The sequence below is a fragment of the Delphinapterus leucas genome, chromosome 6, assembly GCF_059928025.1.
Source record: "Delphinapterus leucas isolate spDelLeu-1000000601 "Yukka" chromosome 6, BTC_Dleu_Yukka2, whole genome shotgun sequence".
NCBI classification, from domain to species: Eukaryota; Metazoa; Chordata; class Mammalia; order Artiodactyla; family Monodontidae; genus Delphinapterus; species Delphinapterus leucas.
In genome coordinates, this window is record NC_143134.1 from 22,400,984 (window position 1) to 22,425,205 (window position 24,222).

Below are 24,222 nucleotides of genomic sequence, written 5' to 3' on the forward strand. Positions count from 1 at the left end.
CAATGAGTGAGTTGGATAACAAAATAGGAATTCCAACGTTTCTGGCAGATGAAGCTTAGCCTGACTTGACAAGATGAAATCTTCAATTCGGTTCCAGTAGACATTACTGAGCACCTCCCCTAAAAAATACAGCATGGATTTCAAACAGGGATGAATTTGGAGCTAGCGCAAAAGTCCACTGCAGTAGGAGGGGGGTGAAATCTATTTCTTTCTACCGAAGGCGAGGTAGCTAGAACCTTCTCAGTTCTGCAGGGAACGGGAGAGACACATGTGGGCACACAGCATGTGTTTTTGAATTGAATTCATGTTTGCTCCAGGCTAGGAATGCACAGAGGAATAAGATGGCAGCAAAGACCAACAACAGTTACACCAAACAACGGTGCTGAGCGATAAAGGAGAAAGACTTTCTTGCCTGGGGAGGTCACATGACAACACACAATTTCAAGGGGCAAATTGAAGGATGAGTAGGAGGGTTTTTTTCCAGGCAGTCAAGGAAGAAGAAAGTATTCCAGCCGTAGGAAATGTGTGTAAAGACCCAGAGGCATGAAAATAGGGAACAATTTAGGAGCAAGCAAGTAGTTAAGCATGTTAGAATATATGACATGAGGCTTAAAAAGCTGACAGCCTTGGGGTGTCATGCTAAGGAGATGGGTATTAGACCAACCTGTCAATAAAAATCTAATCACCCCACTGATTCCCAGAGTTGATTTGCTAGGAATTTCAACTGTAACCTAGAGGGGATGAGGAATTAACAAAGGATGCTGGGAAGGAGAATGATATGTTAGCTGGGGTGAGGAAGGAACACAGAAATGTTGAGATTCAAGGGAGCCAATAAATAACCTGCTGCTTCCTGCCCAAGTCTGAACGATTTGAGAAATGAAACAAAAACTGTACAAAAATCAAAATGTCATCTTTTCGCCGACGAAGCTGATATTGAAGAATGTAGCTTATATCTGATCAGAACAGCAGGACTCATGTGCCAATCACAGGGTCAGGGAATGAAATTACTCTGCATAACCAGGCCAGGGTCATATGTCCTGACCCAAATGGACTGAGTGCGAGACAGGCATACTGCTTCAGAAATTCAAGGTACTGTTACTGAAAAGAGAAGGATGGTTGTAGGCAGCAAAAGCAACCATGTCCACTCCCTATTTTGTGTGTGTGTATGTTTATGTGTGTGTAATGATCCACATCCCACTAGACCCCTTTATGGTACAGTTGGACACATGCTGTGATGAGAAAAGTTTGAAGGAAACCCTGTGAATTTTGATGCTGCTTTTGACCAAGTCCCTTTCTCTTTCTGAATATCAAGTGCTTTCGCTCTGTAACAAAACTCCATAAAATAAGAATTCTCCTGGCCCATTCCCTGCCTTAGGAAGGCTGGGCTCATAAATGAGGTCATGTCTGTAAAGTGCTATGGTCTTCTTGAAGACAAATGCTGTATAAATATATAGGATTATTAGCCAAGTCGCTCAAAAACCAGTCTGTGCACGCGTGCATTGGGAGGCAAACAGGAACGGACGAGGGCAATAGGACTCATTGTTTCCAAGGGTCACTTGATTCCTTTGTTTCCATGACATCCAGTGCCTCACAGTCACCTCCTCCCAACACTTACAGACTGCCAGGAGGGCCCGTTTGCCAATTTAGTCTCCCTGGAATGATGGGTTAAAACATTTGGAGAGCAAAGCCAACAGAATGCCAAGCTATGGCCATGTTGGAGGTTTTTCCAGAAAGATAACTAAAGGAAATGCTGTTTGGGTTCTAAATACTGATGGTTTTCACTGGCCCTAATCCATTCATTAAGATTCCCACATGCACAGTTTTAAAAGAATCTGGAGTTCAATTTAAAAAGGAAAGAGCTGTTCTATCTTATGTTAGATTTCATAATGAGGAAGCAGAGGTGGAGAAGGAGGGAGAGAGGGGAAGGAGGAAGGGAGGACCTTGTTTCTGGTCTCTTTTGCCTCTTAGAAATCATGGATTTTAGACCTCAGAGGTCAACCTAGTCACCTCTCCACTCCCTTTTTAAAGTTACATATGGCTGGTGAGAACCAGTGAGGTAAACTAAATTTTTCTAAGCTTATGCAGTCAATTAATAGCATAGCAGGGACTGGGATCCAGGTTTCCACCTTCCAGTTTAGTTAGCTTCACATTCAATCATCCTGCATCCCTTCCAGTTTTAGGAACTTGAACAAGTCATGTTGCCTCTGAGACCTAATGGCAAGTAATGGAATATCCAGCCAGAAGTAATTTAAATAAACAAAGGCCTTGTTCTCCTCTCATAACAAGGAGTAAGATGTACATCAGTGGCTAGTATTATTTTAGTGATTTAGTGATGCCATGATGGACCTAGGCAACTCTCTCTTTCTATTTCAACATATTTAGTATTGGCTTCTTATCTGCATCACTGTTGCCTCATGGTTACAGGATGACTTCTGCAGTCCAGACATCACATCCATTTTTGAAACTCTGATTTAATACTTTTTTTTTTTTTTTTGTGGTACGCGGGCCTCTCACTGCTGTGGCCTCTCCCGTTGCAGAGCACAGGCACCAGACACGCAGGCTCAGCGGCCATGGCTCACGGGCCCAGCCGCTCCACGGCATGTGGGATCTTCCCAGGCCGGGGCACGAACCCGTGTACCCTGCATCGGCAGGCGGACTCTCACCACTGCGCCACCAGGGAAGCCCTATACTTTCTTTTTTTTAAACAACTTTATTGGAGTATAATTGCTTTACAATGGTGTGTTAGTTTCTGTAGTTTCTGCTTTATAACAAAGTGAATCAGCTATACATATACATATATCCCCATATCTCTTCCCTCTTGTGTCTCCCTCCCACCCTCCCTATCCCACCCCTCTAGGTGGTCACAAAGCCCCAAGCTGATCTCCCTGTGCTATGTGGCTGCTTCCCACTAGCTAGCTATTTTACATTTGGTAGTGTATATATGCACATGCCACTCCCTTACTTCGTCCCAGCTTACCCTTCCCCCTCCCTGTGTCCTCAAGTCCATTCTCTACGTCTGCGTCTTTATTCCTGTCCTGCACCTAGGTTTTTCATAACTTTTTTCTTTTTCTTTAGATTCCATATATATGTGTTAGCATACAGTATTTGTTTTTCTCTTTCTGACTTACTTCACTCTGTATAATCGACTCCAGGTCCATCCACCTCACTACAAATAACTCAGTTTCGTTTCATTTTCTGGCTAAGTAATATTCCATTGTATATATGTGACACATCTTCTTTACCCATTCATCTGTCGATGGACATTTAGGATGCTTCCATGTCCTGGCTATTGTGAATAGAGCTGCAATGAACATTGTGGTGCATGACTCTTTTTGAATTATGGATTTCTCAGGGTATATGCCCAGTAGTGGGATTGCTGGGTCGTATGGCAGTTCTATTTTTAGTTTTTTAAGGAACCTCCATACTGTTCTCCACAGTGGCTGTATCAATTTACCTTCCCACCAACAGTGCAAGAGGGTTCCCTTTTCTCCACACCCTCTCCAGCATTTGTTGTTTGTAGATTTTTTTGATGATGGCCATTCTGACTGGTGTGAGGTGATACCTCATTGTAGTTTTGATCTGCATTTCTCTAATGATTTAATACTTTCAAAACACAGACTTGCAATAACGTACTTTGACCTTGCAACCATGTTAGCTGTAGTTCTTTTGTAAATATGCTAACAAACTAAGGAAGATCATTCCCTTTATAGTTGATGAAAGCTTTTTGGTTTAAATCATGAAAGAGTGTTGAACTTTGTCAAATGTTTTTTTCTACACTGATTGAGATCATATGAATTGTCTCCTTTATTCTGTTTATGTAGTGAATAATAGGGATTATTTTAAAATGTTGAACCAACCTTGTATTTCTTGAAAAAAATCTCATTTGGTTAAGCTATCTTACTCTCTTTAGATAGATATTGCTGGATTTTAATTGCCAATGTTTTGTTAGAATTTTTGTGTTTATGTTCATAAAGGATATTGATGTGTATGTAATTTTCTTTCTTTTTTATCTCTTGGAATCAGGATTATTCTGACCTCGTGAGTTAGGAAATAGTCCCTCCTTCTCTATTTCTTTGAAAGAGTTTATATAAGATTGGTATGATTTCTTTCTTAAACAGCTGATAAAATTTACTGGTGAAACCATCTGGGCCTGGAATTTTCTTCTGGGGACCATAAAAGATATAGGGCCATTCATATGATTTTTCCTTCTGTCAATTTTGGGAAATTGTATTTTTCCAAGAATTTTTCCATTTCATCTAAATTGTTGAAACCGGCATACAGTTGTTCATTACGTTTTCTTATTATTTTTTTAAATTTTTGTAGGATCTGTAAGGATGTTCTTCCTTTAGTCTTGATTTTGATTATTTGTGTTTTCTTTCTTTTTTCCTGATCAATCTCCCTACGAATTGATCAATTTTATTAATATTTTCAAAGAACCAACTTGTGGTTTTGTTAATTTTGTCCAACTTATTTTTAAAAATTACTTCCTTCCTTCTATTTGCTCTGGTTTTAAATTTCTTTTCTTATCCTAACTTCTTAAGGTGGAAACTTTGATTTCAAACTTTTATTTCTTTACAAAAATAAGCTTTTAAAGCTATAAATTTCTCAGTAAGTACCGCTTTGGCTGCATTCCATGAATTTTGACATATTTTCATTACCATTCTATTTGAAATGTTTTTTAATGCTCTTAGAACTGTGCCTAGCATAAAGTACGCAGTTAAGTGTTGTCTCCTATTAGCTTAGTTTTTTTATTTCTCCTGTTAATAAGGGAGAATAAGTTGATGGCTCACTCTGACAGCTGTGCTTCTACCCACTTCAGAGCCTCTTTGCTGTTTCCACTGCCTGAAGCGCTACTCCTTCATATAGGCCCAGACTTCATCCCTCTTCTGGTTAATTCCTATTCATCTTGCGGGTGTGACCTCAAACATCACTTCCTCAGAGAAGCCTTCCCTGATGACCAAAACCGGGCTGGTCCTCTCATGTACTGGGTTGAATAGTGTGCACCCAAAATTCATGTCCACCCAGAACCTGTGAATGTGACCTTATTAGGAAACAGGGTCTTTACAGATATAATCATGTTAAGAAGAAATCATATTGCATTGGTTGGGAGGGGAGAGGGTGTGGCTAAATCCAATATGCTGCTGTCCTTTTAAGAAGAGGTGAATTTGGACACAGAGACACACAGAAGAACATCACGTGACAACAAAGGCAGAGATTGGAGTGATGCATCTACAAACCAAGAAATGCCAAAGATTGCCGGCAACAACCAGAAACTGACAGGCAAGGAAGGATCATCTCCTAGACTCTTCGGAGAGAGCATGGGCCTGCCAACACCTTGATTTCAGACTTCGAGCCTCCCATACTATGAAAGAATAAATTTCTGTTGATTTAAGCCACCCAGTTTGGGGTTAATTTGTTATGGCAGTTCTAGGAAACTAATGCAGCATATTCCATGTTTTCATACTTTATACTTTTTTTTCTAGCTCTTACCAGAAAATTGTTGTATACGAATTATCAGGAAATACTGATGGTGTGAAAATTCTAGTGTGGCATTTTGGTAGAGGCCTCCTTGAGAGAGAGACTACCATAATATGAACCAGTAACACAGATGGTAAGGACTTTGAAACACACGTAATTTTGAGGGGTCCTGGCCCTAAAATCATAGCATGTCGGTGGCCAACTACTTCAGCTTCTGAAAGCTAACCTTAGGTATAAGTCACAGAGCTTTCTAATGTGTAAGCTATCCAAACTGGTCATTTTTTAAAAATAGCAACAGATTGCCATAAAAGGGCACTCAAGTAGGAGTCAGAACCAGAGGTTCTGCTTCCCCTTCTGCCTCTAGGGCATTTGGGCAAGACATTCAGTCTCTCTGGGTTCCAGGTTCCTTAACAGTAAAAGGAGATGGTTTGGTCTAGATAGTAACTATGGTCTCTTTGTTCGAACTTTCTGTGGCTTTATGATTCTGGTATGGAGCAATAGTTAAAAGACAGTATTTACTTCTAAAGCACAAGACTCCTTGGTCACTGCTAGCCTTCTTCCATGAACAATATCTGAATCCAAGGATGAAATGCTACCATAAGGAGATTTAACCCAAGCTGGTGCTGGACCAAGGATTCCGCTTAAAATTTATGACTACTAGTTTTGTCCAAGCTTGTTTTACTTGACACAAGTAATGGAGGAGACGTTTCCAGGACTCTCATTTTTAAAAATATTTTAAACTGGCTAGGCTGGCTGGTCACTTTCTATCTCTGGGAAGCAGTGTATTCACCTGTTTAGAAAAAAAAAAAAGAAAAGAAAAAAGGATAAAAAGCTGTGTTTCTCAAGGTCTCTTCCAGCTCTGTGACTTCAAGGCACTTTTTTTTGTCAAGCTAGAGTGGGGCCTTGAGCTAAGTCCAGGTCTTGGGGTTACTCTCTGGAACTAGTGCTGTTCCCCTCACTATTTCTTCTCATAACCATTGCCTGTGTTGGAGGTGCTCTAACCCAGAGTAGGCTCTGAAACATGCAACTTTTGGTAAGGACGAAATCCTGGCTTTTACTAATTATGTGGACCTTAAGAGAGTCACTGAATGAGTTTGAGCTTCGTTTCCCCGCTTATAAAATAGGGATAGCTACTGGCAAAGTTGCAAAACGAAATGTCGAGTCGAGCAAAAATGCCTAGTCCTTCTTAAGTTTTCGAGTGTTGTTTTCCATAATACTAAAGAACACAAATAAAACAACTGCGGGGCTTCCCTGGTGGCGCAGTGGTTGAGAATCTGCCTGCCAATGCAGGGGACACGGGTTCGAGCCCTGGTCTGGGAATACCCCACATGCCGAGGAGCAACTAGGCCCGTGAGCCACAACTACTGAGCCTGCGCGTCTGGAGCCTGTGCTCCGCAACAAAAGAGGCCGCGATAGTGAGAGGCCCGCGCAACACGATGAAGAGTGGCCCCCGCTCGCCGCAGCTAGAGAAAGGCCTCGCACAGAAACGAAGACCCAACACAGCCAAAAATTAATTAATTAATTAATTAAAAACAAAATGACCTTTGGTGTCATAAGCACTTTGCGCCTCGCTGTAGGATCGGCGGTAACCAAGCCACAGTACTGGTTAGTTCCGTGATGCCACTTTCACTTTCGGCATTCCCTGAGCTCAGCTGCACCCGCGTGGTTCCGCGGAACAGCGCGGCGCTCGGACGCCAGTCACGGCGGTGCAGGCCCCGCCCCGCGGCGTGCGCGCTCCCGCCGCTCCCGGTGACGCGACGCGGGTGGCTACGGGGTGGTGTTTTGGCGGTACGGCTGCGGGAAAGGAGCGGAGCTACTGGGAAGCTGCTGCCGGGAAGCCGCGACTGCATTGCCGGCGCCGCCTCGCCGCGGTGGCCGTGATGCGCTCCGCTCGCGGGTCCCCGCTCCCGGGAACCCCGACCGCCGAGTCGGACGCTGCCGAGCAGGTGAGGCGGCCTTTCCGGCGCGGACGAGGGGAGGGTGGGCGGCCGAAGCGGGGACGGTTGGAGAGGGGCCCGACGGGGCCCGACGGGGCAGCGAGGCCGCGGACGAGCCACTCTGCCCCGGGGGCCCTTCCCGCGCCGTTGCCTCCCCGCAGCCCGGGTCGCGCGACCACATCCGGGCGCCAGCCGTCAGCACCCGTGACCCCGGGCGGCAGGTGCTGTCCCCCAGCCCCTGGCGGGAGAAAGCTGGCAGTCGTGCTGTCGGCGCCCTCTCCGGTGACCGCGCTGGATTTCCCCTCTGACACGTAGTGGGCGCGGGTCTGGGCCGCATGGGGAGGGACCTGGCCGGGGAGAAGGATGCTGCACCGAGGACCCTGCGGGTCTTACCTGCCACCTTGTCATGACATTTACAAGTCAGCATCGTTTTTCCTTTACTCTGCTTTTACCAAGTTTCATGCTTTAGGTTTCTCTAAAATCTAAATCTGATTAGCTCCTTTGGAAAAATAGAGCTAGTTGGGCAATAAAGTGATGGTAAGAGCAGTGTTTCACAAACTCGAGTAATGCGTGACACCTCTTAAAGGGACAGTTCGCTCATTCCTCTGGAATTTGACTCAGAACCGCAGGAGTTCTCAGACCCCAGTGAGACGAACGCTGGTGTAGACTGTTTAGGAAAGAAAAGAGATGCTTCCATGCTGAAAGATAAACTAGGTTATTAAAGAATTCTAAATTAGAGACTCAGATCCCTAGTTTAATTTCACATTACAGCCTTTACTGTGTACTGCTTTGTGTAATGAAAATAATTTTCCAGCCTTGGAGAGGCCTAAAAGAATTATATTCTTTGTATTATGTTATATTTGATGTTATTGTGTCTTTGTATCAGGTCTGTTCATTCTGTTTGACACATTAGCAGAATTATAAAATGGAGTATTAATTTGTGTAAGTAGTTTGTTTATTCCATTGTTAACCTTAACATTGATTTATTTGTTGCATATTGAATCTGTGGTTTACATCCTTCCAGGCCTAATAGGAATGCATGATCTCAACCCTTACGTATATAGTCTAGAAAGAAGAAACAAAATGAAAGTTATCTAGGTGCTTATATTCTCTACATATTTATTCAGCATGTTTATTTTAAATCAACTACACATGAATAAAGAGAAGATTCAGAGTGGGGAGAAACATTGGGAAATATAACTGGTTAAATCCTGGCAAAGGATGTTGACCTGTGCCTTGAAAGAAGTGTAATATTGTGAACAGGACATATTACTTAGTAGGAAGTGACTTAAGTAATGGCCCAAGGCAAGAAGGAGGACTGCTTGTGTGGGAGAGGAGAGACCCACCTCACTAGAGCAGAGAGATGTTATCTAGGGCTGAGCAGAGGACAGTTTAGTAAAATAAGATGGGACCGTTTGACGGATGGAAGGTCTCAGATGCCACACAGGGACGCTGTTGTTGACCTGTAGGCTCTGGAAGGTTCTTTTTTTTTTTTTCTAATTTTTTGGCTGTGTTGGGTCTTCGTTGCTGCGCACGGGTTTTCTCTAGTTGTGGCGAGTGGAGGCTACTCTTCGTTGCGGTGCGTGGGCTTCTCATTGCAGTGGCTTCTCTTGTTGTGGAGCATGGGCTCTAGGCATGCAGGCTTCAGTAGTTGCGGCACACGGGCTCAGTAGTTGTGGCTCACGTGCTCTAGAGCGCAGGCTCAGTAGTTGTGGTACATAGGCTTAGCTGCTCTGCGGCATGTGGGATCTTTCCGGACCAGGGCTTGAACCCGTGTCCCCTGCGTTGGCAGGCGGATTCTTAACCACTGTGCCACCAGGGAAGTCCCAATAGATCTTTATTGGAGTATAATTGATTCACAATACTGTTAGTTTTTGTTGAATCAGCCATATGCGTACATATGTCCCCATATCCCCTCCCTGTAGAGCCTTCCTCCCATCCTCCCTATCCCCCCCTAGGTCAATGCAAAGCACTGAGCTGATCTCCCTGTGCTATGCGGCTGCTTCCCACTAGCCATCTATTTTACATTCCGTAGTGTATATATGTCAGTGCTACTCTCACTTGGACCCAGCTTCCACCTCCCACCCTGTGTCCTCAAGTCCATCCTCTATGTCTACAACTTTATTCCTGCCCTGCAACTAGGTTCATCAGTACCATTTTTTTTTTTTAGCTTCCATATATGTGCATTAGCATACGGTATTTGTTTTTCTCTTTCTGACTTACTTCACTCTGTATGGCAGACTCTAGGTCCATCCACCTTACTACAAATAACTCAATTTCGTTGCTTTTTATGGCTGAGTAATATTCCATTGTATATATGTGCCACATCTTCTTTGTCCATTCATCTGTCGATGGACACCTAGGTTGCTTCAATGTCTGGGCTATTGTAATTAGAGCCGCAATGAACATTGTGGTACATGACTCTTTTTGAATTATGGTTTCTCAGGGTATATGCCCAGTAGTGGGATTGCTGGGTCGTACGGTAGTTCTATTTTTAGTTTTTTAAGGAACCTCCATACTGTTCTCCATAGTGGCTGTATCAATTTACATTCCCACCAACAGTGCAGGAGGGTTTCCTTTTCTCCACACCCTTTCCAGCATTTATTGTTTCTAGATTTTTTCTTGAGCTGGTTGTATTGTGAAGGTAACGTTTTACAAAGAAATGTTTCCAAAGAACGGTGTTCACCGTGAAGGCAGAAGGTTAGTGACCCGCCTAGAGACCTATCCTGAGGTAGGGATGTCTGCTGTGGTCATTTTAGATGTGTGGACTGTTTGAGGAAGAATTGACAGGACCTGGTGAATGACATAGAGGAGCAACACACAGATAATTGGGAATCAAGGTTAAGAATCAGGTGACCCCAGTCCACAGTGATACTCCTCTTAGACCTGGGGAATTTGGAAGGTGGTATTAGTTTGTGTCAAAAAGATTTGGGAGCACAATCTTAGACTAAATGAGTTTGTGGTAACTGTAAGCTCAAGATGTGGAACTGAAACTTGAGGGAAGTCAGAGTTGCAGATCTGGGAAACTACAGAGGAGATGCAGGGAAAAGTATGACTAGAAAAAGATCATTTAAAATGGGGACCAGAAGTTTGCAAATGAACAGTGAGAGGTAGGGAAGAGGTTTGATTAGGACTTGCTGTTGAAAAATAAAATTTAAAGACTTCCCTGGTGGCGCAGTGGTTAAGAATCTGCTGCCAATGCAGGAGACACGGGTTTGAGCCCTGGTCCGGCAAGATCCCATATGCCGCAGAGCATCTAAGCCCTTGTGCCACAACTGCTGAGCCCGCGAGCCACAGCTACTGAAGCCCACGTGCCTAGAGCCCGTGCTCTGCAACAAGAGAAGCTACCGCAACAAAGAGTAGCCCCCACTCACCGCAACTAGAGAAAGCCCACACACAGCAATGAAGACCCAACACAGCCAAAAAATTAATAAATAAATAAATTTATTAAAATAAATAAATAAAATTTTAAATATTAAGAAAATGTCGATCATAAATGCAACTATGTGCATTCTTCTTTTTTCTCTTATTTTAAAAAATTGAAGCATAATTGACCTACAACACTATGTTAGTTCCAGGTGCACAGCATAGGGATTCGATAATCCTGTACATTACGACAAAGATCACCACCATAAGTCTAGTTACCATCTGTCACCATACAAAGTTATTACAATATTGACTATATTCCCTATGTAAATTTCATCCCTGTGACTCATTTATTTTGTAACTGGAATTTTGTACCTCTTAATCTCTCTCACCTGTTTCTCTCCTCCCATTTCCTACCCCACTGGCAACCACCAGTTTGTTCTCTGTACGTTTGTGTCTGTTTCTGTTTTGTTATGTTTGCTCATTTGTTTTTTAGACTTCACATATAAGTGAAATCATATAGTATTTGTCTTTCTCTGTCAAACTTATTCCACTTAGCATAATGCCCTCCAGGCCCATCCATGTTGTCACAAATGGCAAGATTTCATTCTTTTTTTGTGGCTGAGTAATATTTCATTGTATACATACACCACAATTTTTTTATCCATCTGTTCTTGGGCACTTTACTTGCTTCCATATCTTGGCTGTTGCAAATAATCCTGCTATGAACACAGGGGTGCATATATCTCTTCAAATTAATGTTTTTGTTTTCTTCAGAAAAATACCCAGAAATGGAATTGCTGGATCATATGGTAGATCCATTTTTAATTTTTTGAGGAACCTCCATAATGTTTTCCTTAGTGGCTGCACCAGTTTACATTCCCACCAACAATGCTCAAGGTTCCTCTTTTTCCACATCCTTGCCAACACGTGTTACCGTGCATTCTTCTTAAAACAACAAACGAATCAAGTTGTTTTGATGTATTTTTCCCACAGCTGAGTGCCACACAGCATCCTTCACTTCACTTTGGCCTCTCACTCCCACCAGGACGGTCATTTCTTACAGAATTCTGCCTGTTTGTGGGCTTCTTTTGATTTTTCCAGCTTCTCTTGTCATCTTTTGATATTCATATTATTCTTTTTTGAAGCACCCTTTGTGGCATCTTACCTGTTCTTACTCAGGTTTAGCTCTTCCAGAGTCTCATTTGTCTGTGATTTTGTTTGCCTGTAATTTCAGAATTTGCTAATGTCTGTATCACTGCATCCTGCATTTTTCACTGTGGGAGCCATTTCACTTTGCAGTTGACTTGTATTGTTTTCACTGTTTTCCTTAGGACTGTCAATGAGAAACTGACTGAAAAGACTTTAACTCAGGACCCAGTGGACCTCACTCCGCTAAAGAACGTTCAGCTGAGGGAGGGCCCCATGAGCTGAAAGAATTCGAGTTAATGCATCTCTCTGGTGATGGGCCTCACATAACTTAGGCCTTTTAAAAACATGGCAGTTTTATGTAATACTGCTAAGAGTTTGCCACCCTAAACCCTGGTGCCAAGACTCTTAGCTGCAAATACAGCTGGAGTTTACATTTTAAGATCAAATTACCGTATTGTTGTCTGCTGGGTGATATTCAGCCATACTTTTGTCCTAAATGAAAGTAATTACTTTAGCAATTTACAAGCTGTCCTATTTTCTGTCTGTCTTTAAACACAAATTTTGTAACTTACAAAAATATCTATTCATCCTCATTGTCAAAGTCATCTCATATCTCAAAAAAAAAAAAAAGGCCTAAGACAAACAACGGATTAAATAACATTTACTAAGTTTGCCATGGTGCATCCTAACAGGGCCTCTTCTTTGAAAGGTACTCTCTTTTCTCCTCCCCCATCCAAAGCCTACTTCCCACCTGCAGGAATCTTTCTGTTAACCTGTAGCCTTCACCGTGCTCTTTGAACTGGTACAGCAGGAGTCCAGATAATTTAACATTGCCTTCTGTTACTCTCTTGATTATTTCTTGGGTATTGGTATTTTCTCCATTACCAATCTGCGGAAGCCTTGAGATTGGAGTCAGTCGTATTACTCCTCTCTGCCCTTCATGTCACTTCATAATACAAATCGTTGAATCATGAAAGGCCTTTCTTCCCCCAAGGACCTTGACTTTAAGCTGTTAATTAAACATGCTTTTCTTTTGTTCGTAGTTCAGCTATCACATAATTATCGATTTTTTTAAATGTTCAGACTGGAATTCCTGTACCATGAAGAGTTTTGAAGACGGGCTTTCCTGATATATCCAGAAGAGGACTGGATGCCGGAAACTGGAGATATCAGTCAAAGGTAGCTTGTTAAAGACAGTTCTGTTGTTTTCTTCTGATGATAAAATTAATATATGCCCTTTAAGCAACCTAGGCAAGCCTAGGGAAGAGAATAGAGATGATCCATTATCTCACTACTCAGAAATAACTAACCACTGTTAACATTTTGGTTTTTCTCCTTCCATTTTCTCCTCTCTATGCATGATGTTAGTTTTTTCACTTAACCTATCATGAGTATCTTTCCATGTCAGTAAATGTAGATCTGTGTCAGCACCTCTAACAGTCACATCCTAGTCCATTGCATACATGGACCATGTTTAATTTAACCCACCCCCCTATAAGGCACACTAGTTTAGAACAGTGTTTTGCTATTATACATAACACTGTGATGAACATCTTTAATCCCCTACCCCTCACGTGCCCCTCCCTCCTTTCCTCTCCCCACTGGTAGCCACTTAGTTTGTTCTCTATATCTGTGAGTCTGGAGAAACTGAATTTTTAGTTTAAATTACTTTAGCCACATGTGGCAATGGCTACTGTATGGAATAGCGCAAGACTAGATCGAGAAGGACCTCCTTTACCATCCTAAGGAGTTAGGACTTTTTCCTGAGTGAGAGAGAAAAATTGGGAGGTGGGGAGGTGTCATGATTACTGTTCCTTTTGGAAAGATTACCCTAGTGTATAAGTTTGTGACCCTTTTCGGTCCCAGAACTCTGAAACTTGACTTCTTGCCAGGCCCTTTCCTAGGGGCTGCCACGCCGGGAATGCAGCCAAGCAGACCTAAATCTGGCCCCTTGTGGGGCTGGCATTCTGGAGGAGGAGACACATGAGCAAGAGAAATGCAAACACACACACACACACACACACACAGAGTGTGTTAGAGGACAGGATAGGAGTATGGATTCACATGCTTGAATCCCAGCTCTTTTACTTATATTCACCTTTTATTAGTTGTGTGACCTCAGGTACATTACTCAGCCTCCTGGCTTCATCTGTAAAATATTATGCAAATAGTACCTACCTTGGTGGTCGATAGGAGGAATAGATTAGTATTTGCAAAGCATTTCAGCAGGGCCTGGCACATAATAAGCACTATATAAGAAGTTCATAAAGGGACTTCTCTGGTGGTCCAGCGGTTAAGACTCCGAGCTTCCACTGCAGAGGGCATGGGTTCGATCCCTGGTTGGGGAACTGGGAACCTGCATGATGTGGTGTGGCAAAAAAAAAAAAAAAAAAAAAAGTTAATAAATACGTAAATGCTAAGGAGGAGAAATAACCCAGGGAAGGGAGCTGGATGGAGGGGAGAGCTTGCAGTTATAGATTGGGTGGCCAGGGCATGCCTCCCTGAGAAGGTGACACTGAGTAAAGATCTGAAGGGAGTGAAAAAATAAGCCATATGGATTATTTCCAAGCAGAGGGAGCAGCACATTCAGAGGCTCTGAGACCAGACAGTGCCTGGCGTGTGTGAAGACAGTGTGGACAGCAGTGTGGCTGGAGTGAAGTGAGGAAAGGGAGAGGGACGGTGAGGTCAGAGCAGTAACAGATGTCCGGATCCCGTAGAACGGGGAGTCAGGGTACAGCCTTTGGCCTTTATTTACTTGCAAGGGGAGCCGTTGGAGGATTTCCAGCACAAGATTAACAGGATCCTGGACCTGAGCAGGGATGGGGTGGATGTCAGTTTCTGTTGAAGAATCTGCCTGAAGCTATGGGGTGAGGAACTGGAGAGCCGCTAGGTTGAGACTGCAGGTGGGAGACTGACAAGTTAGGCTGCTGTCCTGATAGGCCAGGTAAGAGTCAGAGATTGCTAAGAAAAGGGACAGGCTTTAGAGGAACGGAGGTTAGAGAAATGGAAGGACTCCGTAAGAAGTCGGCTCGGGAGGATGAGGAGGAGGGAGGGGTCAGGCACGCCTCCCTAGTTTCTGCTTGAGCAGTCGGTGGGGTTGAGACTGAGAGGAGGAGCGTGGGAGGAGAGGATGAGGGTACAGTGGAAGGGTTCAGCTTTAGAAGTGTTTCTCATGGGCCTGTGCGATGTTCAGATGGGGGTGTTGGTAGGTGCTTGAAGATACGTATCTGTAGCTCAGAGGAGAAGCCTGGGGTGGAGAAAGAAAGTTCTGAGCTGTTGGATCATTGAAGCAGTAAGTGAAGTTGACCAGGAACAGAGATTAGAGTTAGAGAGATTGGAGCCAAGACAGAGAACCTGGGGAACAGAGCAGACAGGATGTGCAGAAACGCCAAGACGTGGAGGGTCCTGAGAAGGAATCATTCAAGAGCTAAGAAGCAGACTAGGGGAGACAGCTGTCCTGAGAGGCCTGGAAGAGGTACATCGGTGCCACAAGACCAAGAAGGAGACCCAGGATCACGCGTCCTTCGGATCCGGCAGGTTGGAAGGAGGCCCCGGCCTCCTGTTCTCCTGTGATTTGAGGTCTGGGAGCTGAAGGAGTGGCAGCCACGGTGAAGGTGACAGAGCTCACTCGGAACATGGTGCCTTGCATGGTACTTTGTACATAAAAGAGTGATCTAGTAGGTATTTATCAGCTGAATGGAGAGTTCAGACTCCCATTCGGTTATTCATTCTGCCTGCCTCCTACTCCCACCCCTAATCTTCCTTAACATTCAGCACCATAAGGTGGTTAAGACCTGTTCGGTGACCTGTATTTTGGCGTCACTGATTCGCATTTAGGTAAAAATGCCAGACTGTTATTATCTCTTTTGATTTAGGCCTATGTCTCTGATAGCATGAAATTAACTTCGAAGTGTGTTGCTCAAAATAAACTGAGCTGAGAGCTCCGCTGCAAGGATCACAGACCAGGTTACGTGTGCTTGGGCTTAAGCAGGCACTTGATAAAGAACATAGCGTCTCCTTGGCTTGTGCTGTCTTTGTGACTTTTGTCGCTTCCTGGAACAGGAGGGCTCTGGCACCAGGAGGCCTTTTGTAATGGTGTGTGAGGACTGACTCCCAGGGCCTCGCCTGACCTCTGACCTGCCAGCATGGGGAGGTGAGTGATGGTGCCGAATCACCGGCACTGTAAAACCCAAGATTTGGTGCCACAGAAGCAGGTCTCGAGAGGGGGGAAGAATCTAAATCCCAAGTGAGAAGTGTTCAGAGTCGTGCTACACTTCTGTGTAACACCTTTGTTCTTCCAGGGCGCCAGGGGGGCGCCTGTCACAGAAGGAAAGTGGGGTTCATGTAGTTTACTGTAAAGGGCACACATGTTGGAATCTGGGAGGAGTTGTATTAAGCACAGGATGACCGCCTGTAAGCCTCGGAGGTATGGGAGGGGTGATAAACTCCGTGGCGTGGCCCAAGAACCCACATGGACACCAGAAACTACAAATAGAAAATTCCATTGGGTTAGCGGGATCCCTCCCCCTTCTGTGAGATGTTTTAGTTCATGAAGCACTCTTTAAAGGGAAGAGTGTAGAAATTAACAGTAAACAATAGAATTTATCCCAAAGACAGCAAGGTTTGTTTTGTTTTGTTTTTTAAGCCTAATAATAGTCTCTCATTCCTGACAAACTGAGAAGAAAGTTTATTTGCAAAAATGTCTCAGGAATATTTCTAAAAACACAGGATATACAAAACGTATTTATTGACTGCTGCGGGGATGTTGTTAAAGATACTGTTTTTTCCCTTTTTCTCACACAATCAGCACGGGAGAGATTGGCCTCGGGATTCAGTGTTAGAAAATCTTATTCCTCCTGGGCTGTTTATGTTTCTGCTGTAACAGACAGGGTTTTTGGTCGCTATCATGCTCAGCCACCTTTGCAGGCTTTCCTTATTACATGTGTTTCTGGGCTCTAAATTCAGCCTCCTTAAACCTGGTTTCATTATAGATTTACTTATTTATCTTATTGAACTTATTCTTATAAGCTGTCTATAATTCTATTTTTGGAACAAAGCCGGGCACAAATAAAACTACTTAATACTCTCCAGAAAGGGGGAACACAGAAGTGTCATCAGGGCTGAATTCTCATTCATGTAATTTTATAATAACGAGTTAACATAGCAAAATAGCAACGTGGAAGATGCAGGTATACCGATAACCTACCAGCAGGGAAGTAGGGGCAGCTCAAGCTGAATGTCTTAACTTTCAGATCAGTGGAAGTGAGGGGAGGCCTCTCTGGAGCAGACTGCTTTAGCTAAACCTGCCTTTTGAAATTTCAGGATCGGCATCTCCTGTCTTCTTCCGGCTTCCTGGCATTTCAGCATCTCTCCAGTGGGGTGTCCCCGAATTCTGAACACCAACTTACGCCAGATTCTCGTCATTAGCGTTCTGGCTGCTGCTGTCTCACTTTTATACTTTTCCGTTGTCATAATCCGAAATAAGTATGGGCGGCTCTCCAGAGATAAGAAGTTTCAAAGGTAGGAGGAGAAAACATGTGTTTTCTAGATGGGATGCCATACCTTCATGTGATGACTTCCAGACTTTGGGGACTTGGATGGAATTTAAGGAGCAGGTGGCTGGAGGAAACAGATTTTGTACCGAATACAGCATAGCATGAAAAATTAAACTGTTTGAAATGGTTTAGTCATTTACCACCAAATCCACATCATAAGAGGATTTAAGCATAAGCTTCTCCTGTGATATCTTTTAAGCTGATTTCTCAGTTAATGTTGATAGTTTGGAAATAGAGTTTTGCTTTTCAGAGCTTATTTGAACTTAGTTAAAGGAATGATGAGTGTGTATCTGCTCTAGATGACTTTTATCACTATCACTTTTTTTGTTTTCTTTTGACTTTTTAATCATTCGGCAGTTGTAAAAGTGTTACGGTGGTGCTACCACACAGCTTAGAGATCACTGATTTGGTGTTTGTTTCTTGCATCATTGATAGTCTCTGTCTCATTAAAAGTATGTGTTTGTTTCTCTAAACAAGGTACTTGGCGCGAGTTACTGACATTGAAGCTACAGACACCAATAACCCCAATGTGAACTATGGTATCGTGGTGGACTGTGGTAGCAGCGGGTCTCGGATATTTGTTTATTGCTGGCCAAGGCATAACGGCAATCCTCATGATCTGTTGGATATCAGGCAAATGCGGGATAAAAACCGAAAGCCTGTGGTTATGAAAATAAAACCCGGTATGTGAATGATAAATACCTGACTGGTAACCAGGCTCTGCCTTTTCATTCTCTGTGCTGGCTTTCACGTCTTTCCCTTTCTCTCCTTGCAGTCATCACCCTCATTCAGAGCTCACACCAGGACCCAGTTGATCTCCTTGTTTCACTCTGTTTCCCCTTTTCTGTTCATCTTGCATAAGGTGACTAATGCCTTCATAAAACAGCCTAAACCCTTGTCTCTCTTTTTCTGTCTCCTGCAGCATTTACCATAGTGCCTTTACTTATGGTGTCTGCTCAAATGTTGGCTAGTTGACGTTAATTATGGAGGGATTGTTTTCTAGTTGGTAGCCGTTGGTCTCTATCCTTAATGACAAGGTAATTTCAGATAACTCATGGATATCTGTACTTGAATACATTGGTATGTATTTGTTATTTTTAAAAACTGCTACCCCAGTGCATTTCTAATCATCTAGGTTATTTAAGAAGAGTGACAATAGAACTTAGAAGAGCTGATATCACTATGTCTAGTTTTAAAGATACTGTAATTTCTAAGTCAGTGTGTTATGTAAAAATTGGGATTTGCCTTCCTCGTTAGACAATTTAAATCAGTGGTTCTCAACCTTTTTCTGTATCTGTATTATTTCCACGGGCAGCACCCTTCTGTCAAGAGTGTTAGGAATGGAAGATCTCAGGAGTACCTTGAAATAGGCACCTTACGTCTTGATGGTTGATAATCACTGATGTGATTGGACCATAGATCTTAATAGAGTTTCAGCACTTTTGTTTCATTTAGTTAATGTGTTGAATAGTAAAATATTAAATAAAAAATTCTGAAGAATTTATCTTTGAATATATTAGAGAATGTTGACAAAAAATAGCTGTCATAGCTTACTATCTCCCATTTCAAAAATGTAAGTGAAAAAGAGATTAGTTTTAACTGATAAGAAAACCTGTCCTCATAAAACAGTCTACCAGGACTGTAGACCTTTTGCATCCTACTCATTCTTCAGTGAATAAGTCAGTCCCACTTCTTTCTTCAGGCAACACTCGACAGGTTGACTGTTCTTTGAGGTTTGGGCAGCTTGGCACCAGCATATAGCTCAGAAAATTCAAAATCTCTACCTCATTTTTCAGGTTAAAGAGAGGGAACTTACTCTGAGCGTCTTGTATAAGCATTATTTTGATACCAGAGTACATTTCCATGAACATTTTTTTAAATTAATTTATTTATTTTTGGCTGAGTTGGGTCTTTGTTGATGCGTGCGGGCTTTCTCTAGTTGCGGCGAGCGGGGGCTTCTCTTCGTTGTGGTGCGCAGGCTTCTCATTGCGGTAGCTTCTCGTTGCGGAGCATGGGCTCCTGGGTGTGCAGACTTCAGTAGTTGTGGCGCGCAGGCTTACTAGTTGTGATGCACAGGCTTAGTTGCTCCGTGGTATGTGGGATCTTCCGGGACCAGGGCTTGAACCTGTGTCCCCTGCATTGGCAGGCGGATTCTTAACCACTGCGCCACCAGGGAAGCCCCCATGAACATTTTTTTTGTTGTTGTTGTTGTTGTTGTTGTTGTTGTTGCTGTACGTGAGCCTCTCACTGCTGTGGCTTCTCCCGTTGCCGAGCACAGGCTCCGGACGCGCAGGCTCAGTGGCCATGACTCACGGGCCCAGCCGCTCCGCAGCATGTGGGATCTTCCCGGGCCGGGGCACGAACCCGTGTCCCCTGCATCGGCAGGCGGACTCTCAACCACTGCGCCACCAGGGAAGCCCAACCCGTGAACATTTTTTTAAAGTTATTCATAGAAGATCATTTTCTCTGTAAGTCTTAGTGAATGACTCCGTTTTCTATTTTCCCATTTCTTACATTTTTATGTGTCTCTAAATCTAGAAACACTTTCAGGGTTAAAGTAATATTGACCAAATAAATTCACCAGAAAATTAAAAAATTAAACTCTGTAAAGCACTTTGCATTTCGTCTGGCTTCACATCCCAGGTTCCATCAGTGATTACCTGCTCTCATGGAATAAGATGAAAACTGTCATGCCTTGGAGTTGTCCCCTGAGAACAAGGGGCAGCTACCATAGCATCCCAGGGTACACACCAGAATCTCATTAAAATCAGTCTGAATATGATTCTCTTTGATGCTACAGGAAATGTTTGAAGTGGAAATTCAGGTACCTTTTTATAGTACTTCTCTGTCCTGAAGCATGGGCTCTTGTGTATAGCATTATAGCAAAACTCTAGAAATTTCCTTACTTAATAGATTCTAGATAGCTTTGGGCTTGGTGTCCATTGAAATGGCAATGTATGTGGAGTCCAAAAAATCTGGCTTTTAGATTGCTTGATGCTGATTGCTTTGACAGATCGCTTAATCTTTCTGAGTCCACAGTTTCCTAATCTGTGAAATAAATTTTGGACTTCTAAAATCCCCCTCAGCTTTAATGTTGTAGGCTAAATGACAGCTGGAAATAGTCATTCACTTATGTACTCATTCAACAAATATTTGTTGAGCACCTGCTATTTGCCAAGAGACTGTGTCAGGTGCTGAGAATAAATTTGAACAAGACACAGTTTGTGCCCTCAAGAAACTTCCAGTTGAAATGAGACAGGCAAGTAAATAGGTAGTTTCGATGAGGTGGAATGAGTGCTCCACCGAGAGGTAGGGTTAAGCATGGAATGTAATGAGAGCTCGCCTTCAGGGTCCTGTTAGGGAGGACTTCCAGAGAGGGCATAGTTCATTGGGTGAGCGGGAGTCAGCCAGGTGAAAGGGGTGGGGGGAGGGAGGCAGTCAAAGAGAAGCCCCTTCCTGGTGGAGCTGCAGGGGCCCTAAGGCCAGAGTATGATGCATTACAGAAATTTTATGCAGTCTAGTTGAAGCCAAATGGAAAGAATGTGGCAAGAGATGGGATAGGTGAGTGCTCAGGGCACGTTATGCTGTTCTAGAGCTGAGCTTTATCTGGAGGGCATTGAGGAGCCACCAGAGGATCTCAGACCACGGAGAGTGGTTGGGGATTGCCAGGACTTGAGAGTAGGATGTGCTGCAGCAGGCTGGTAGAGGCTGGTGGTGTCCAGCAGAGAGGAGACGTGCCATAGTGTGAGCAGAGCCAAGGACAGGCGATCAGTGAAACCCAGAACACACGTTGGGGTGAGGGAGAGGGATTTTATCCAGGATACTGGCTGGGGCTGCTAAGGTAGGTCACGAGCAGTAAGAGCCAGGTTTACAGTGGAAGTTGAGTTTGGGTTTACATATGTTGCTGTGAGGACAAGCACATGGCTGTGTCCAGTGGACAGTTACTACATACTGATCTGGAGGTTGGGGAAGAGAGCTGGATGGCTGCGATTAAGATTTGGAGATCTGAGGCATAGATGGTGATGGCCGCCATGGGAGTGAGTGAACCTGCTGAGGACAGTGGGGGCATGTTTCTCAAGGGCAGGGGCGAGCTCATGTGCAGCTGATCCCAAGTGTCTGACACACAATAGTTGCTCAATTAGGTCTGTGATGACTCAGAAGACAGCATAGGACTGAACAGGTAGCACCACCGTCACTTAACAGCCGAGACACTGTGGAAGGAGTTGCCAGAGGGACAGGGAAAAACTAGGAGTGTATGGTGTGTAGTGTGAATTGCTCTCAAATTAGCCTCGTTAAAGAAGCATAACTTTTTTTTCTTCTGTACCTCTTAATCCCCTACCTTATCTTGCCCTTCCCCCTCCCCTCTCCCCACTGGTAACCACTAGTTTGTTCTCTATATCTGTGAGTCTGTTTCCTTTTTTTTATATTCACTAGCTTGTTGTATTTTTTTAGATTCCACATATAAGTGATAATAAACAGTATTTGTCTTTCTCTGTCTGACTTATTTCACTAAGCATGATACCCTACAGGTGCACCCATGTTGTTGCAAATGGCAAAATTTTATTCTTTTTTCTGGCTGAGTAATATTCCATTGCATACACATACCACATCTTTATCTGTTGATGGACACTTAGGTTGCTTCCATATCTTGGCAATTGTAAATAATGCTGCTGTGAAAATTGGGGTGCATGTATCTTTTCTAATAGTGTTTTTGTTTCCTTCAGATATATACCCAGGAGTGGAATTGCTGGATCATATGGTAGTTCTGTTTCTAGTTTTTTGAGGAACCTCTATACTGTTTTCTGCAGTGGTGACACCAATTTACATTCCCACCAGCAGTGTACAAGGGTTCTCTTATCTCTAAATCCTTGCCAATATTTTTTGTTTATGGTCTTTTTGATGATATCCATTTTGACAGGTGTGAGATGATATCTCATTGTGGTTTTGATTTCCATTTCCCTGATGATTAGGGATGTTGATTATCTTTTCATGTGCCTGTTGGCCATCTATCTGTATGTCTTCTTTGGAAAAATGCCTCTTCAGGTCTTCTGACCATTTGTTAATCGGGTTGTTTGCTTTTTTTGATATTGAGTTGTATGAGCTGTTTATATATGTTGGATATTAACTCTATTGGTCATATCACTTGCAAATATTTTCTTCCATTCAGTAGGTTGTCTTTTTTGTTTTTTCGATGGTTTCCTTTTCTGTGCAAGAGCTTTTACGTTTAATTAGGTTGCATTTGTTTATTTTTGCTTTCCTTTCCTCTGCCTTAGGAGACAGATCCAAAAAAAATATTGCTACTTTTTATGTCAAAGAGTGTTCTGCCTATGTTTTCTCTAGGAGTTTTATGGTTTCTGATCTGACATTTAAGTCTTTAATCAATTTTGAGTTTATTTTTGTATATCGTGCAAGAGCATGTTCTAATTTCATTCTTTTACATATAGCTGTCCAGTTTTCCCAGAACCATTCACTGACGAGACTGTCTTTTCTACATTGTATATTCTTGCCTCCTTTGTTGTAGATTAGGTGACTGTAAGTGTGTGGGTTTATTTCTGAGCTCTCTATTCTGTTCCATTGAGCTATATGTCTGTTTTTGTGCCGGTACCATGCTGTTTTGATTAGTGTAGTTTTGTAATATAGTCTGAAGTCAGGGCGTGTAATACCACCAGTTCTTTTCTTTCTTAGGTTTGTTTTGGCTGTTCGGATTCTTTTGTGTTTCCATACAAATTTTTAAATTACTTGTTCTAGTTCTGTGAAAAATGTTAGGGATTGCATTGAATCTGTAGATTGCCTTAGGTAGTATGGTCACTTTAACAGTATTAGTTCTTCCATTCCAAGAACACAGTATATCTTTCCACCTGTTTGTGTTGTCGTCAGTTTCTTTCATCAGTGTCTTATAGTTTTCATAATACAGGTCTTTTACCTCCTTAAGTAGGTTTATTCCTAGGTATTTTGTTCTTTTTGATGTGATGGTAAATGAGATTGTTTCCTTAATTTCTCTTCCTGATAGTTCGTTGTTAGTGTATAGAAATGCAACAGATTTCTGTATGTTTATTTTGTATCCGGCAACTTTATCAAATTCATTGATGAGCTCTAGTAGTTTTTTGGTGGTGTCTTTAGGATTTTCTGTGTGTAGTATCATGTCATCTGCAAACAGTGACAGTTTATGAAGAAGCATACCTTATAAGCTAAAGTATCTACTTGTTAACATGAGTGTCCTTTTTCTGTAGGCATTTCAGAGTTTGCTACCTCTCCAGAGAAAGTCAGTGATTACATTTCTCCGCTCTTGAACTTCGCTGCAGAGCATGTACCACGGGCAAAACACAAAGAGACCCCTCTCTACATTCTCTGCACAGCTGGAATGAGAATCCTCCCCGAAAGGTGATCCTTCCCACGAGGGCAGGGCCAGCCAGCCTGGTGGTGGTATTGGCTGTGGTGGGTTTTCTCCCTCTTCATCCCCGTCATCTCCCTCCTCCTTGTCTTCCTCTTCCATCATCATCATCAAAAGGAAGACATTAAAAATTCTTTTTTCAAATCTGGAGTAGTACCAGACCTATTCCCTTAGCCAGAACTCACCAAATATCTTTTAATGTACTTATTTATGACTATAAATAGTAAACTGTAAAGTTGTCATAAAAATACTGATTTTCTATTTTATTTGTTTAAGGATTGTTTGCAGTTGTAGTTTTACATCTCGGAATCACATAATTTACACAACTTCTGAAAACTCCTTC

At 42.9% G+C, this 24,222-nt stretch overlaps 1 protein-coding gene across 12 annotated transcripts in view; it reads left to right on the top strand.

The window, feature by feature from the left end:
* The first annotated feature begins 7,213 nt into the window (after positions 1 to 7,213).
* The window catches only part of ENTPD4 (ectonucleoside triphosphate diphosphohydrolase 4), a 39,802-nt gene continuing 22,793 nt past the window's right edge, over positions 7,214 to 24,222 (top strand). For 2 of the 12 annotated variants that reach the window (XM_089912801.1, XM_089912810.1), the window contains exons 1-5: positions 7,214 to 7,424; positions 13,017 to 13,112; positions 17,256 to 17,453; positions 17,966 to 18,171; positions 23,719 to 23,869. In XM_089912801.1, the coding sequence (XP_089768927.1) occupies positions 13,084 to 13,112; positions 17,256 to 17,453; positions 17,966 to 18,171; positions 23,719 to 23,869 (584 nt within the window). In that variant the 5' untranslated portion in view covers positions 7,214 to 7,424; positions 13,017 to 13,083. The other 10 variants (XM_089912808.1, XM_089912811.1, XM_089912802.1 and 7 more) reach the window with 9 other exon arrangements.